This window comes from Spermophilus citellus (genome assembly GCF_964194105.1).
Source record: "Spermophilus citellus genome assembly, chromosome: 1".
Lineage (NCBI taxonomy): Eukaryota > Metazoa > Chordata > Mammalia > Rodentia > Sciuridae > Spermophilus > Spermophilus citellus.
Genome location: NC_138182.1, coordinates 222969964 through 222988226, shown reverse-complemented (window position 1 = coordinate 222988226; position 18263 = coordinate 222969964). Strand labels below are relative to the sequence as shown.

The 18263-nt window shown below is 30.8% G+C and overlaps 1 protein-coding gene across 4 annotated transcripts in view; it reads left to right on the top strand.

Annotated features, from left to right (window-relative positions):
- The window catches only part of TENT2 (terminal nucleotidyltransferase 2), a 58664-nt gene extending 40401 nt beyond the window's left edge, over nt 1–18263 (top strand). For all 4 annotated transcript variants that reach the window (XM_081284756.1, XM_081284755.1, XM_081284757.1 and 1 more), the window contains 5 exons: nt 2993–3036; nt 8471–8607; nt 12900–12991; nt 15185–15264; nt 16825–18263. In XM_081284756.1, the coding sequence (XP_081140882.1) occupies nt 2993–3036; nt 8471–8607; nt 12900–12991; nt 15185–15264; nt 16825–16899 (428 nt within the window). In that variant the 3' untranslated portion in view covers nt 16900–18263. The remainder of the gene's footprint in view (nt 1–2992; nt 3037–8470; nt 8608–12899; nt 12992–15184; nt 15265–16824) is intronic.

Here is an 18263-nt window from a genome sequence, read left to right as displayed (position 1 = left end):
GACCTGTCCAGAAGTCATTTTTAAACTTTTTTATAGTTTCATAATTAATAGTTAACTTAGTGCAATTGAACATCTGCTGTTTTAATAGCTAAATTTTTGATAAATCAGTATGGAAAGTTTATAAGTTTGTTGGAGCCTGACTAGCAATCCCTTGTTTGAACTGTAGACAAAATAAAATCTTATTAGCTATACTCAAGATATTAACTATAGGTCATAAATTACAATGGTGAACTTTTTGGGGGTATGAATTGACACTGGGGATTTAACCCAGGGATAATTTACCATGATGGTACATCCCTAGCCTTTTATAGTTTTTATTTTGAGACAGGGTGGTTACCAAGTTGCTTAGGGCCTTGCTGAGTTGCTGAGGCTGGCCTTGAGCTTCCAATTCTCCTGTGTCAGCCTGCTGAGCCTGCCACTACACCTGGTGATGAGCTTGTTTTTGTCTTCATTTGCTCTTAAGAGAAAAAATTGAAGGATCAAATCTTTAGTGCAAGAGTTAGTCTATAGCTAAGAGTTAGTCCAAATTTTAAAGTCAAACTAGATGATGGTAACTAGTGTTTTTATTTTCCAGAATTTATATTGCTTTGGAGTAAGATAAGCAGTTTAAAAACTACTAAACTCACTCAACCCATTTCCCGTCGGATAGTATTAATAAGTAACTACTGTAATATTGTTTCTCTAATGATTAATGTTAATAAATCTTAAGGTTGTAAGAAAAGGAAGTCACTGAATGATGCTCTTGCCTTCAAAAGCTTCTGAATTGCTTATATTTGAAGGTTCTTTTGTCCATTGAGAGACCCTTAACCAGTGGTTGGTATTTATTTTTCATACCTGGAATCCTAGATGTGGTTATAATGTGAGATAAAATATCTGTCTTGTGTCAGATTCATTCTACAGTCTTTCCTATTCCTATTCCCCCTCCCTTCTCTTCATTTCCCTTTGTCTGATCCATTGAACTTCTCTTCCCCTCCCCACTTGTTGAGTGTTAGCATCCACATCATTTTTTTTTTTTTTTTTAACAATGGACTGATTTGATGCAAGAAAGGAAAAAGAAAGCTAAGACTTGGTGAGCACCTACTAAATATTGGCTTGTTTTCTCACTCAGTACTACTTGGTGTAGATTCAAAGAATGATATTGTCCAGGTTAAGAGTTAGTATAACTTATGTGTTAAGGTCATATTTATTACAACCCACCAAAATATATCAAATGATAAAAACATTTTCCAAATAGAGTTTGAATTCATAGTTAATGAATGAAAAGATACTATTACATACATTGACAAAAATTAAGTGCACTGCAACCATCTAATGAACTGGAAATAGCTAGTGAACAATGTATCTGTATCTTAGTTTGTAGTACATTTGGAAAAATTAATACTTTTGTACCTTTCTGAATTAGTGGAAGAATAAATAAACTGCATTTGGAGGAAAAAAAATTCTATCTTCAAATTCTATGTTCTTTTCTTCATTTTTTGTTTTATTGTAATTTTAATTTATGGGGTATTCAGTGGGGAAGAATTAAGATTTTTAAGTAAACTAATTTTTGGTAAGATTTTTCCAACTTGATTTCTATATTATTTATTTCTGTATCATTCCATCTTGATTTTCTATATTAATTACAAAAATTATTTTAAAACCATTAAAAAAGATTAAACAAATGCATAGATGTTTACAATTAAAATGACTGGAGCTTGAGTTTACTTGGAGGGTCTTCTAGAACTTTGATCATTTGAATGCCTCTGGAAGGAAACGTAATACATTTATGTAAATATCCTTACTTCCTAAGAGTGATTTTGGGTAAGTAATGAGTGTTTTTTTTTTCCTTCTAATGTTCTTAGACATATACTGCATACATTTATATCACAGAATTATATTTTATTTCTAATTTTGGAATTGGGAATGAAGCATGATGCAGAAGAGAATTTTAAGTAAAGCATTCTACTCCCTACCATGTAGTAGAAATTAATACTCTTATAGTTGGAGACCATGTAAGTTGGTTACCTGCACATTAATCTATTCCAGAGGTGTTTTTGAAAAATAAGTGAAATAAGTATTCTTTGTGACTGAATTTAGTTATATATATTTCTTAATCTTAAATGCAAAGTGTATCATGGTACTATTGGTTTCTAATAGTAAAGAAATTTTATTACTTTGTATTTTAACATACTTGATTTTTTAGTTCTTAGGTTGTGACTATCAGACATACTGCCTTTTATATTGTCCCATTTACATTATAACATTGTGAAATTACTGTTAATGCATTGAATATGATTTGAGTTATTTAAGGCTCCTGAATGGTGAGGAACGATTAACAAATATAGTATTAGAATGAGGATAGAGATTCCTTTGTGTGAAATTTTATCTATTTGATAGCAGAGTGATATGAATCTCAATTTAGATTTCTGACTTTTGCTGAGGCATTCTTTTGTAAAAAGCATGTTATATAGCTGGAAGATTTTTCAGGTTTTTTTTTTTTTTCAACAGATAATTTCCTGAAACGATCTCAATTTTGGCATCGTTAGTGGAAGTTAAATAATGACAGGAAAGTCATGGTGGAACTATTGTTCAGTCATTATATTAATAATATCATTGAACTATACTTTTAAAATTGCATTTTTTGATAGTTATATCCATCTTAACAATGTCCATTCAATATCTGTAGAACAATCCATGTCTTATTTTGTGTGTGTGTTTGATTTTGGGCCAAATGTTATGTCCCTTTCTTGATAGCTATTATTCTAAAACCATGTAAGGAACATTGGGTTTACATAGGAATATATAATTTATTAATAAAACCTTAAATTGTTAACTTAAGTGTATCTTACATTGAAAGTTTTAAGGTTGAGGATTAATTTCATGAAGTATATGAAAACTGTTGAATTTTAGCATAGACTCTTGTTGTCTCTTACCTGGGGTGTAGCTGACAGATTATTGCATTGTAAAATGAGTCATGTGAATCACAAAAGCTTTAAACTTTTTCTTTTTATAGCCCTACCTGAACCAATTCTTCCATCCCTCCAAAAAATTTACCCAGTAAGTGTTTTCTTATAAATTATTATAATACATATTATGTCAAGTATATGTAGAATTATATGTAGTGTTAATGTGAATATGAAAGTAATAAAACTAAGTACATGATAACATTTTTTATATAGGCTGAGGCATTTGCTACAAGAAAATTTAAATATTTCATATATTTTTTCAGAAAACTGATTTTTGTTTGATTATTGGCAGACGATGTGGTCAGTTATGTTAATGGTAGACTTTTTTTGCATGATACTCATTATTAATGGGGATTAAATGTACTCAGTTGATCAAGGCCTATTTGGCCTTTTTCCAGTTTTCTTCATACTACTTTAAAATATAGTTTTATAGCACTTCTTCAGTTAGTAACTCAGAAATTTTTCAGTCTACAGTAATTATATGTTGAAAAGTTTGGGGGAAAATTAAGAAGTTTAACTATTGGATAATCTTTTTATCTTTAATTTGTAATACACCAAAAGAGGTAAACTTTAGTATACTATTCTGGTCTGCTTATTTAAAATCATGAAATTAATTGGAAACACCAAAAACATGAAGTGTGCCTACTAGAAAAAAAAATAGTATTTATTTAATGTGAATTTAGAGAAACCTAGGTTATATAATGTACATATCCATAATCTTTGCATCTTTTGTTTCCAGTTTTCTGTGTTCTCTGGAATTTTTTGTTTCCTTGTTTTATAGTCCTGTCATTTCTGTTTTCCTCCATAGTCATCCTTGTGCCTACTTTTCTGTGGAAATAATATTTATCTTGCTTGTTTGGAATGTTTGGATAGCCTTCTGAAACCATATTTTTGTTAGTATGCACACATGCAAGGTACTGAATAATAAAGGTTCACTGTAATCGAATTTTGCTATAATGGGGTGGTCTCTCAATTTCTGGTGGGTCATCTGCTAGAAGAGACTTGACAAGAACCTTCTAGTGTCTGCTGTCTTCCTCCATTTAGAAACTAATAATGTTGTTCTGAAGAACTATATCATAATGAGCTTCTGTATAGTTAGTGATCAGACTTTATGCTCTCTTAAACATCATGAAAAATGTGAAATCATCAGCAAGTACAAAAATAAAAGTAGGTTAACTTTTTGGCCTTATTCTTGAATTCATTTTCTTCTTCCATAAGTATTTGTTCTTTAGTTCATACTGAAAGGTGTACAGAGAATGGTCATGTTTACTATTTCATTTTATTGTTCCAACCTTTTCTTTAAGACCCAGGTTCCAGCCTAAAAAGAGCTGCATATAGTTTTCAGCATACAAGGAATCTAATAGTTATACTTATTATATGTTGAAAAATGTTTTTGCAAAAATCTCACTTGAAACCTGGTGCTATGAAAAATCTTTTTTTGCTAACATAAGATACTAGGAAAGTATCAGTTTAATATCAGTTTACTTGGGGGCAAAAATATTGCTTTTTTGTGACAAGATACCCAGATTCTTATTAAATTCTAGTTTGAACAGCCCCATGTTTCTTCTATTTTTCTGATTGTCTAGTTTTGCCCTCTTGGTGGTACAGACATTTTTTTTTCTTTTTTTTTTTTAAAGATAGAGAGAGAGAGAGAAGAGAATTTTATTTTTAATATTTATTTTTTAGTTCTCGGCGGACACAACATCTTTGTTTGTATGTGGTGCTGAGGATCGAACCTGGGCCGCACGCACTCCAGGCAAGCGCACTACCAGTTGAGCCACATCCCCAGCCCGGTAGTACAGACATTTGTTCACATCCACTACTTCTGGCCCTACACTCTTTTTTTTTCTTTCTGACCCTGCAGTCTTAACTTGTTTCCTATGTCTATAACAGTGATGGTGAATAAATTCAATACTAGCCCAACTCTAAGGCCTTAAAAAATACTAATTCAAGACCTGTAAATAAAGAGTGTTTTAATTGGCATTTAGGCACTCATTTTAATTATTTCAGCTGTGTTATTTTTACTATAAAATTGATGCTTACACAGATAAAGACCTACTACTCCCTCTTAAGTAAGATTTTTTGTTTTATATGAAACCTATAAACTGGTAAGCAGAGTGCTTTTAAGTGGTCCATCTGATGGAACAAGCAAATCAGCTTGATTCTTATTACTGATAATAACTATCATTTACTCTTAGTATCCAAAATTTTACACATAGGTTCTTTAACCCTGGACAAATGGACTTGTAAGATATCATTCCTATTTCACAGATGAGGAAACTAAATCTTAGAAAGATTACATGATTGATCCAAGCTATATAGTCACAAATGATACATTCAGATACTAGTATTTTTTCCACTTCCTTAGTTTCCTAGGGGAAGGCAAAATTACAGTAGTGCTCACTAACATATAATTTCAAGTAATTTCTGTTGCTTATTATATTTTATTTGTGTATTTCTGATTATTCCTACCTATAAGACATTTTTAAGAAAAACACATAGGGCAAATTTTCTGCTTACTTGTATAAATGAGTTTGAGAATGGCAAAACTTTATAATAACACAAAACTTGTGTTACTTTTCAAAGGGAAAACATTTATTTTTAAAAATTGGTATATTTCAAGTCACTTGTGATATCGAATATGTGAAATAGATAAAGACCTATAAATGTATAATTACTCTAAAAGCTGTGTTATAGGATTATTAATAATTACTATTTCATTTTTACTGACTAAAAAGTAGCATAAAGATAAAGTAGTCTTATTCTAGAAAGTCCTTAATTGTCCAAATTTCAAACTTTTGAAGATAAAGTAATCTCAGAAAAATTATGGGATCTGATAAAAGATGTTTTTGTTATTTTTGGTAAGCAGTTGTAAAGACACATTTCAGATGTTTTTCGAGGGTTGCCTTTAAATTTCTAGCTTGGCATTGATCGAAGAGAAATGGAAGATTACTTATCCTCATATTGTCAACATGTATATATTCTTTGAAAAACGTTTTCAGGAACTGTTTATTACACGTGGTGATTTGTAGTTCAATATAAAGTGTCCTAAAAATGCAATGAAGAAATCTTCCTCTTATGTAGGAAATCAAGCAAACATGAATTTTGGTAATCCCCAAAATCTGCTTCCTAAAGAAGTAGTTTACAGTCTAATTGCTTTTTCATTGACTTACATTATAATTTTAAGCTGCTGTTTTTCCTTTGATTTTATATTCTTTATGTGCTTCTAATGTGTTAGCTTAAGTTCTGTACCCCCTTATGTATCTGTCTATTTTTCTTAAACCCACAACTATCATGAGGGAGCTCCTTTTTAAAAGAAATTCTTTGTGGAAGTCTTTCTTAAAGCAGAAAATCTTTTTGCAATGTGAATGATTACCAAAATCTGAGAAATTCTTAAGGGTAGATGGAATTTCTATTTACATATAACTTTTCTTTTCAAGTTTGAATTTTCCTTTCAGTTTTTCCTCAATAAGTACTCCATGACTCTTTTTGTGTAAGTTTATGAAAAAAGAACAGTAGAGCTGGGCAAAGATTGTCCAAATTGTTGGTTCAAGGTCATTCAGCATTTTAACAAAGTAGATCTCACAACTCTTCAGTTTTAATCTTATAATTGCTAATATTTTTCTTTAAATTATTGAACAAAATAAGAATTTTAAAGGAAGTTCAAACAGTTTCAAACTTTAGATAAGAAGACTGTTAAAGCATCAGTTCATAATCTGAATGTTTACTAGGTGATGGGTATTGAAATTAGTAAGAATCTTCAGAGTGGGAGCTATTAAATAGGAAGCTAGCTTTCTTTTTTAATTTTTAATTGACATATAATAATTATGCCTGCCACTTTTCCTATCATTTGATTTACATTATACCTATTATTTGATTTGCCAGAAAATAATATCTAAATAACAGTTTCAAATAATGTTGTCCTAAGTCCAGTTTATACCTAACAAGTAAGAGACAAAGGCGGGTAGAAGCACTGTATCTGTCTTACTTTATTCTTTATTGTAAATTGAGACTTCTTTCCTATCTCCTCCAGTCTTTCCTCTTAGACAATTAATATTTCAACTTGGGTTTTATGATGTAATAACAATAGCTATTATAAGAGGAAGTTCCATGTTTAAGAGAGTGCCAGTTTTATTAATTGTGGTTGGAATGGAATTTTTCTTCTTAATAGAAAGGTAATCACTTCTCAATGGTTAAACATTATTAATAGAATTCTAGGTAATGGAACAAGGGAGAAAATATTTTTGTTTTTTGCTCTTTTGTTTTTATTGATTTTTTTGAGGATTAGTATTGAATGATAAGGAAGCTTAAATTTTTTTAGAGTTACTTAGATGTTTCAGTTGAAATAATATCTTTAAGCCCAAGGTTAATCTGTTAAATAGTAACCTTAACTCATTTTAGTTATTCTGCTGTATTACCCAGTTTACTCAGTTGCTTTTTTATAAATTTTATTCATTTTTGCTGTGATGGCAGTGGGTAAATGCAGAAAACCATTTTCAATGGCATTGTGCAAATTACCTTAGGAAAATAATTTTTTAATTTATGGGTATATATTACTTGAAAACCTTATATTCATATGCAGTTCTTCATATTCAGAACTTGCTGCTAGTAGAGGAAGAACAGATATGATAGTGAATGATATACCATAGGCCAAACATTAAGTATCCATTAGTATTCCTTCTGATAAATGTCTTATTTGGACCTGGATTGCAAGCAGTTGATATGGATAAATACTGTGATAAAAGTATTGCTAAATATATTGTTCGTTATCTTCTTTTCCTTGCCTTTGTCTTTTCAAGTTCATGTTGAATGTCTATCTTCTCTTCCCTCTAAAAAACAAAATATAAAAACAGAATAAAACAAAAATTTAAAAATCTTAAATCAGCATAAGTACTATTTATACATTAAAGCTATTTTTGTGGCCTTTGAGAAAAAGATTAAGTGGCAGTGGGAAAATTATTTAATTTGTGTTTGGATATAGCCTTTATACCTAAGGTACATCTGCTCCTTGTAGAAATAATTAAGGAGATAAATTTATGAAAATATTAATATTATTGGGAGGAATCATGGTATGTATAATAAAATTTTACTTATGAGTTAGAAATCTTCTGCTACTGTAGAAATGTTAACTTAATGATATACCTGAGCCAAGAATTAGAATATCTTAGTTTTTCAGGTAATTTCTGGCTTACTCCAAGTATTGGTGAAACCTTTAGAAGAAAATCTTCAAATTTCCAAATTGCCAATATAAAGGGAATTTTTCTCACCAGGCATAGTGGCACACACCTGTAATTCTAGTGACTTGGGAGGCTAAGGCAGGTGATCACAAGTTTGAAGCCAGTATGCAATACTAGTGAGACCCTGTCTTAAAATAAAAAATAAAAAGAGCTGCGGATGTAGCTTAGTGGTAGAGTACCCCTAGATACCAAAAGAAAATTTCTTCTCTCCTCAACTTGCATTAGGATTTGTTAAGTTTTTTAGTGTAAATGTTTTAAATGGCTTTACATTTTTTTCTTTTTTAACAGGAATGTTTCAGTCCTGCTATACAGCTGCACCTTGTACATCAAGCTCCATGTAATGTTCCTCCTTACCTCTCAAAGAATGAATCAAGTCTTGGGGACCTCTTACTGGGCTTTCTTAAATATTATGCTACAGAGTTTGAGTAAGTAAAACTTTAAATTGTGTTTATTCATTTATATGTAAGTGAATGCTACAAATTTGGTCAGAAGCTCTATTTGTCAACTATAATACTGTAAGCATATTCAGAAATGTGTAATTTATGAAATTTAATATTTAATGATATTAGATGCTAAATTGATCTAATAATTCTAACTAATAACAAGATTATAGTTTAATAAGCTCCATTTAATAAGCCCAGTTTTAGCTGATTTTATTCATGTTCCCACTTTGTTTTGCTGCCTCATTCCATAAAAGAGTCTCTATGGGTCCTGTCTTTTAGGTATTTTGTAGATTGGAACAGATACATTTTCTAGGAACTTAAAATGTGCAGTTAAAAATACAGCCAAGATAGACTTGGAAATTTTTTATTTAATTCATGCTATCTGATTAATAGTTGTGTTAGTGTGCTAGGCAAATCAAGGAAACATCTTTTTCTCCTTTTTTGTTTTGAGGGCAATATATAAACATGAGACAAAGTGCACAATCAGTCCAGACAGAAGAGAAAGTTCTTTTGGGAGTTCTAAGACCAGAGATAATGAGGCTGGTATTTGTTTGCTGCTTTTCTGATCAATCTGGGAAAGTTTGAAGGAAGAAGAGAAGTTTGGGAATTATACAAAATTAGAGGAGGGTGCAATTAACCCTAAACCATTTTGAAGGAATTTGGAGAGGAGAATAGCAATAATAATAAATTACTATTAGTAAGTGTGAAAATGCTTCTAAGCAGATTATATGTATTATCTCATTAAGTTTACAAAGTAACTATTATTAGGTGGTATTATATGATGTCCTCATATTTTACCAGGGAGGCTTAGAGAGATATGAAGTAAGAGAGATGAAGTCACTCACTGAAAGATCTCATACCTTCTAAGGGTACTGTTTCAGATAGTTTGCACAGTTCACACTTAACTGTGATACACTGCAATATTGGTATTGTTTTTTCTGATGTGATACAAGTAGCTCTAAAGAAATCTGACTTAGATGATTTGAAACATGGGACATGAAAGAAGAAATGTTATTCAGATTCTAAAAAGTAAAGCCCTTTTCAAAAAAAAAATTTTTTTTCATTGTAGTTGAACACAATACCTTTATTTTTTTTTTTTTATTTTTATGTGGTGCTGAGGATTGATTTCTTCTGTATGTTGAGATATTCAATTTAAAAATTCTCTTTAAAGACAAAGAATTAAATGCTTGGTAACGAATGCTTTGAGTACATGATATAATATAAACGTTGTAGAAGGTTTATATAGCCATTTAAAAATTATGGATCTTTAGACATCTGTGGTGGTGCATGCCTGTAATACCAGCTACTCTGATTCCTGAGGGAGAAGAATTGCTTGAGCTCAGATCAGGGCCAGATAAGGCAATATATCCAGACCCCCAACTGTTAAATAAATAAATAACATAAAGATAAGTAAATAAAAATGACTGGTTTTTCTTACCCACTTCACTCACATTGTGCTGCTATGCTAAAATTTTTTAAAATGAAGTTAGGCTTCACAGATTCATTGGGAACTATGAACTGACAAAATAGTGGACAAGGATCACCAAGGATTCTAGGAAATATAATCAATATAATCAGTGCTTCACATGGTAAGCAAATAGTGATCAAGAATAGATCAGTATGATAAAGGGCTTGTATATTTGTATTCTGTCTCTGTCCCCCCCGGAGTCCCACACTCTTGTACTGGGGATTAAATCCAGGAGAGCTTTACCACTGAGATACAGCCCTAGCCCTTTTAATTTTTTTTTATTTTGAGACAGGCTCTCACTAAGTTGCCCTGGCTGGCCTCAAACTTGATATTCTCTTGCCTCAGCCTTCCGAGTCACTGAGACTACAGGTGTGCACTACCATGCCTGGATGCCTTGTGTGTCTTTGTTTTTGTTGTTGTAGATAGACACAATACCTTTGTTTTATTTATTTTTATGTGGTGCTGAGGATTAAATCCAGTGCCTCACACATGCTAGGCAAGTGTTCTACTACTAAGCCTACAACCCAGCCCTGCCTTATGTGTTTTAAAGAATGAAATATTTAAGGAAAATATTTTTTAAATTACCATTGACATTCTACATTTAAATTTACCTCTTAGAGTAAATAAATTATATATTATGTTTTAATGATTTGAAATAGTTAATAATTAAAAATATTCAAAAGTTTGTTGAAAATGAGTAGATTTAATCAGTTTGAATGGTAGTGATTCAAAGTATTTTTTTTTCTCTTTGAAGTACTTCAAATGATATAGTCATTTAAATAACTGCACTACTTGGGTTGATTGTAAGTTGAAGCGTATATGATACCTGATTAGGGATAATCAATTAAATGAATATGTGTTGCATAGGTTTTTGTGACCCAGTTTAGAACCAAGTAGTCAGGTAGTGGCATCTATTGTAAATTCAGAATTGAATTTATTAGAAATTTAGTGTTGACAATTGAGTTCCCTTAGTTTAAAGAAACAAAAGTTGTAACTTAACAGCAGGATATAGTATTTTTAGTAGTTTTTCCTTTCTTTCCTTCTTCCTTCCACTGGTATTGAACCCAGGTAGTAAAGTGCTCTATCTCTGAGCTATACCTACAGCCCTATATTTTAATATTCTAAACTCTTCTGAAAGAAAAAAACATCAATCTGTGCATTTTAAAAGTAATGTTTACAAATACAATTTCCCTTTAAGCTGATACAGAAATCATCCTAGGAGAAAGTTCATTTTGTTAGTGAAATTTTTCTTAAGTAATACAAAGTATAATATTATAACTGTTTAGTTCAGTTATGGTTCTATAACTCTTCCCCTTATATTTTTAAGAAACATCTAAAGCAATAGATCAGAATTATTATTTTTTTGGAGTTCATACTTCTGGAACTGCAGTACATGAGGAATCTAAAAAAATTTGCTGTAACCAATAACTAATATTATTTTCATTTGACAGCGCATTTTTTGTGTGTGTTTGTGTGTGGCATGAGGAAAGTGATAAGGTCTTGCTGTGTTGCCCAGACTGGCCTGGAACTTATGATACTCTTGCTTCAGCGTCCTGAGTAGCTGGTTTACAGGCTTGTACCACTACACCTGAATCTCACTTGTTTTTAAAATGTATAAATTCAGATGTTTGTGTGCATATAAATGATATTATATATGTGTACACACAGACACACATATATTTAAAGGACTTTAAATCCCTTTATAATATTTCTATACCACTTTTGATAAAACAAAATAGAAAATTATACTTGTAACATGCTTTAAATTATTAAACTTCAGAAGATACAAGATTTTTCTTAATTAATATAGAAATTTATGACATTTCCAGAAACAAATGGCATGCTGGACCTGTGGTTATATTCTTATGGATCCTCTGTTACATAGAGGAAGGGTAGGGTGAGTGTTGGAATCGGAAGATTCCAAGATGTAGTCTTTCTCTGCTTGCTGAAATGGTAGAGAAAGCTAAATACTGCTGAAAAAAGGATTTGAGCTATTTTTCAAATTTATTTTTCTCTTGTATAGAATGGTCATATATTTTAACATGTTCCTTTGGAAAAAAGAATGCTTGTAATAACTGTTAGAAATGTGAAAATTTCTTAAACCTTTAAGAAACAAAGTATAAAGTTGGTGTATACTAAAGATCAGATGATTTATTTTTAGCTGTGCCAATAAACTTGTTTTCTTGAGTAGAATTTTGCTGTTGACAGCTGTGTCTGATATGTGGCAATAGCATTGTTTTCATAGAGTATCAATTTTGTTTTCCTAAAACAATACCTACATGCTTCTATTAGAAATTTTAAAAATTTAAAAGTAAATTTTAAAAATTTCTCACAAGACATACAAGATATACCTGAACAAATGGTACCAGAAAACAACACAAGAAGATTGCTTTTCTCTTAACAAATAAAAAATTCTTATTTGGGTATTAGCAGTGAGCATAATTTTTTGATTACTTAAAGTTTTTTAGTTTTTTTGTACTACTTCATTTATTCAGTAAACATGTATTGAATAGCTTGTATGTACTCAGTAACTAGATGAACAGTAGGAAAAAAAGATAAATATCTAAGCATCTTAGACTTCATTCTACTTGGGAAGCACACAAGAAATAATAACATAATATATAAGCAAGTTGTTAGAAGGTAAGTGCTGTAGAGAAAAAAATTAGAGAAGGGAAATAAAGATTATGCTGATGGTTGAGGCAAATTTCATTATTCTATAAGAAAATCAGGGTTGGCCTTACTTTAGATATAATAAAAAGGAGATTATGAAAATACTTGACATGATTTAATGTTTTTCTTCTTATAGCTGGAATAGTCAAATGATTTCAGTTCGTGAAGCCAAAGCCATTCCAAGGCCTGATGGTATTGAATGGAGAAATAAATACATCTGTGTAGAAGGTAGTTTTCCCATGATTACTCTATTTACCATCCAGTTATCATCATGGTACCGAATTACTTGACTAATTTCAGCTTGTATTGCAGTTAAAAGTAATATATTTATTTATGTCTTGAAGTGATTCACAGGTCTTCTAGTTTCAAATTTTTAATTAAAAAATCATTTCAAATTTTTTAGTTATGAGAAATAATAAACATGAATTTGAGTAATCTTTGTTGCAGGCTTTGTGCATTCCTCTTACTTTTGGTTGATTGAAACTTAATGTCATGATTTACAGATAGGAGAAAATATCATAGTAGATGATTCTTATTGAAATGAAATGATCTGTATTCTTTGACACTGAAAATATTGTTATTTAATGCAAACTAGTTTTTTTCTGAAGTTAATTTTACTATGAAAGTTAATGTGAAAGTAAATTCTTTTCTCTAAAATTAATTTATGTGTAGCTGAGACATTTTCTTTGAGTCAGTGGTAAACTGACTTTAAGAGGCATAATAGAGAGTTTATCTAGCATGCATGAGGCCCTGGGTTGGATTCCCAGCATCAAAAAAAGAAAAAGGAAAAAAAATAAAAGAGGCAAAATTGTTTGCATAGATACCAAACTGAAGACCTTTGTAAATCTCAAGATAAAAAAGAAAAGAATTGAGAATCAGTGTTTGTAGAAAACATTAGATTTAGAATATTTTAGTCTTGAATTATATGCAACATCTTAAAATTTGAGTTTGTGAATAGGAATTAAAATCTGCTTTGGTATTTGGTTTATTAATAAATTTTACAGAGAGTGTATGTTATTTTAGTTACTTGTGTTCTTTTGAATATTAAACATTGTTATAAAGTACTGTGTATGATGTGATTCACTATACTTTGGCGTATGGCCTTGTCCTTTTTTTTTTGAAATTAAAAAAAACATAATAACTGTGACAATAAACACCCTTTACAAAATAGCCCTTCTAAGCAATACAAAATAAATAAAGAAGCTTTTAAGATTATAGGCCTTCTTGGATTATAGTACTGTAATCTAAAGCAAAACCCTTTATCAGATTTCCTTTCACAGTTTTTCCAGGTCTTTCCCCTCAGCTACCATTTCTCTTTCTAGCAACTTCATTCCTTTTCTCTCCCATCTCTCTCTTTCAGCTTTAAGATATTTATAGGCATTTTCATCTTTGAAAAATATTCCTACTGGTTCTTCTAAGTACTTTCCCTCCTCTTTTACAGGGTCCAGATTCTTAATCTATAGCAAGTTTTGTCTTCTGCTCCCAATCAGTCTCACTCCTAATGACTTCAGTTATCCTTCTTCAGTTTCCTTGTCCTCTTGTCATTTATTTCCAAATATGGACTCTTCTCCCTTATCTTATGGGTGAAGGTGGGTCTGGACATGGAATGTAGATATGTGGGAAAAACATAAACTTTTGTTTGTTTTCTTCCTGTCTCCTATTCTGATTCTCTTCTTTCTCTACTAAATTTCTCATAGAAGTTACTATCCTCACTGTATTTCTTTCTAAACTACATACTACACCATAACGTAACACTATATTTCATTTTCTCCAGTGTTGAACTTCTGCTTTAAAGATTTATTGACCTTTCTTCTGCTGGACAAAATCAGCTTTTAAATTAAAATTAAACTTCAAATTACCTTCCTGTGACATTTGACATTGGGTACCTCTCTTGAATAGAGTGGTACTTGTTTGTTTATTTTGGTACTGGGGATTAAAACCAGAGGCACTGAGCCATATCCCTAACCTCGATAACTTTTTATTCTTTAACTTTCTCCCCTCTTAGGGTAGATACTTGACCCTCTGTAATTCTTCAGAAATCTTATCCACTTTTATGATTTAGAATTAACTTACTTTGATAACTTTCATTTTTAGTCATTTTACTTGAATTCTATCTTTATTAGACAGCTAATAGCTGTATGAAACTTTTTTGTATGCATAAGTTCAATAAAGATATTAGGTTGAGCCATATGAAATTGCTGTTTTCAAAGGTCAAAACCCATCATATATTGACAATTTCACATAATCTAAAAAATTTGGAGGGTTGGAGACATAACTCAGTGGTAGAGTACTTGCCTGGCATGGGTGAGCCCTGAGTTTGAACTCCACCACCATCAGCCGCCCCGCCCCCCCCCCCCCCCCCAAAAAAGGAAAGTTCTCATTTTAAGAATTTATTTTTCATATGTGCATTTAACATTGCAGAACCTTTTGATGGGACTAATACAGCCAGAGCTGTGCATGAAAAACAGAAGTTTGACATGATCAAGGATCAATTTTTAAAGGTAAATAGTGCATCAAATTAACTCTATAAACATTAGTGGAATAGTATGCTGTAAAAATGAATATGTATTGTGAAACCATTAATATAATGTAATAGGGAATTTATTACTTGAATATAGATATACTTTTGCCTTCAGAGAAAGCTGGCTCTCTTTTCATACATGTGACTTTCTTTTTTTTTAAGAAATAAACATTTTTATAGGGAGCTTATTAAACTCACAAAATAATGAGTAAAGCCTAATGGATTCCTTTCCTTCCCTAAAATATCAGGGTATTTTTTTATATCCTTAAAAGAAAGCTGTTGTCTAATCCATGCTTTTTTCTTGCATATTTCACTGTCACAAGGAACTAAAGTCCCATTTTATCCTTGTTTATATTTTGAAAAGTTTTAAAATATATGTTTGTATATGTTTTCAGTGTGAATTTATTACTAGTGTTGCTAGACAAGGTCCCTGTCTTCATGAAATTCCACCATATGTGGGGAAGTGCATTAATAGAAACATGGAGGAAAAGCTTAATAGAAGAAAAAGATCAGAGAACTGTGAAAATCATTTTATAAGTATAGAAGTATATTTTAATGATAACTTAAAATTCAGGTATTATATTATCAGCTATCCTTCAAACTAGGCCCTCTCAATTTGTCAGCCAGAATAGAAAATTTGTTGTACAGACTTTAATTTTTTTAAAATTTATTTTTCTTTTAATTGTTGGTGGACTTTTATTTATTTATATGCAGGGCTGAGAATCGAACCCAGTGCCTCATACATGCTAGTCAGTCGCTGTACTACTGAGCTACAACCCCAGCATAGAATGTCTTTAATTTTAAAACAGATACTTAAGAAGGAATACTTTTGTCTGTCAGATTAAGAACTCAGAAGTAGCATTTTGCTACCTTGTTCTTATTGATGAGTGAGCTTTTCATTTAGAATTATGTAGCTGAAAAACCAATATTTTTAGTCATTGGAGCCATTATGAGAATAAATTAAAGTAGTGAGTCAGATTTTTAGCTTGTAAACAGGAATTTCAGGATTTAAAAAAACTAAATTCCATTCATTATTTGTTTTCAGGGGCATACATGAATTGCCTTTTTTAGATTTACTCTGTCCTTCATAAGTAATATTTGTAATTGAAAAAGCTAGTAAAGACACGAATAAGTTATCAACTAATTGAAGTAATTTTTTCTTACCTTCTCAAATCCAAAAGTTTTAATTGTCTTCCTATTTTAGACAAAAGTATTAAGCCTGTGAATGTTGTTATTGTCAGTTTTACTTTTTTGTACCACCTGCATGTGTACTTTTTATTTTTATGTTTTTTTGCACTTTTAAATTAATGAATTAGAACCATACAGGTATGGAATTTTAAAATAACATTTTCTTTTTGGCTACAAAACAATACTTGGATAATGTTAACAACTTGGGAAATAAAAACACAAGGAAGAAAGAAGTTACCCAAAAGTTTTCCACTATCAGAAAAAAACCACTGTTAACATTCTTTGTCTTTTATTCTGTATTCTGCATATATTTTATGTTTTAAGAATGATTTTTTTTCTCTCTCTCTCCCAGTCATGGCACAGATTGAAAAACAAAAGAGATTTGAACAGTATACTACCTTTAAGAGCTGCTATCCTGAAAAGATAACTGGCCTCTGTTTCTTAAATTCTTCTGAGAAATAAAGAACAATAGTTACAGCATAATGCATTTGTTTACCTCTATCATGGTTTCTTTTTAATTGTTCCTCTTGTTTCCTGTTTTATTTTTAAAAGGACATACTTATATAAAGATGGCATATTTTATTATGACATTTCCTAATAAAATACTTTGATTTAAAAAATGTATTTTTGAAGATGTTTACATTGATGATTAGTAATATTATGGCATGAATTTTCAGGCAATCAGATAAAATATATTTTGGGAAATTACCTGAACAAATAAAAAGGTTTCTGATACAATTTCAGTTAATTGTACCACATACTAAGAGTGAAGAGCTGTGTGGAATTTTGGAAAGGATCTCATTTGTACATGCTTAAAGTGTAATATACAACAGATAGATTGTTGTCTAAGTCTGTTCTAAAAAAGTGAAGATTCAAGTCAGTTATTCAGTTACTTGAAGCAAAATGAAATCTTTTATTTCAGTAAAATCACTGCAGTGTCATGAAATACTGGACAGTTGTCTTAAATCTTCACTTGCCTCCCAGGGACAGATTGAGGCTTTGAGTGTCTTTATTAGCATTTCATTAGTACCTCACGGGCTTTTGATCTACTTTTGAGATTGCTTTAGATTTTATGTTGAAATAACAACACATTTTGCACTGTAGTAATGCAAGCACTAACTCTTAGAGCAGTTAGTGAATTGTTAAGAACTGTTTTAAGGACTATTTGATGTAGACATTTTGAAAAGATTGTTTCCTGTGCTTTAGTGCAATGTGCACTTTTGCTTTACTTCCGTTTCCTGCTTATTTTTCTGATGACAAGAAGCAACAGAAACTGAAGCATCAAAGTTAAGATTATATCCTGTTTGTAGAATCAGATTTTATGTGTGTGTACAATTATAGGACTGTAATCTGAACTGGAATTTTTAGGCAGTAAGCCACTACAAAGTTTTAGATAGACATAAAAAATATAAATAAAAGCTTAATGTTTGTAAAAATATCTTTTGTAGTATTTCTTTTCCACATCAAAGAAGTAGTGGTGGCTGCTAAAAAAGTTACAGTGTTTATTAAGGTTTTTTAAAATTTATGTAAATATTTGTAAATTGGCCAGTGCCTATAAATTTAAATATTAAAAAATCTTGAAAACAGTTTTAACTTTTTTAAAAGGATTGCAGACAACTTCTTTTAGACCTACTGTAATACAGTTTGTACCTCTTAAGTATTTTTTTTTTTTGCAAGCCAATTCAGAAGCTAAAACTTGCTTTCTTTGACATGTAAAAGGTGCATATTTTCATTTTCTTTAAGTTTAAACTTTTGTATGACGTCAAATGGAATAAAGTTTATATATGGAAA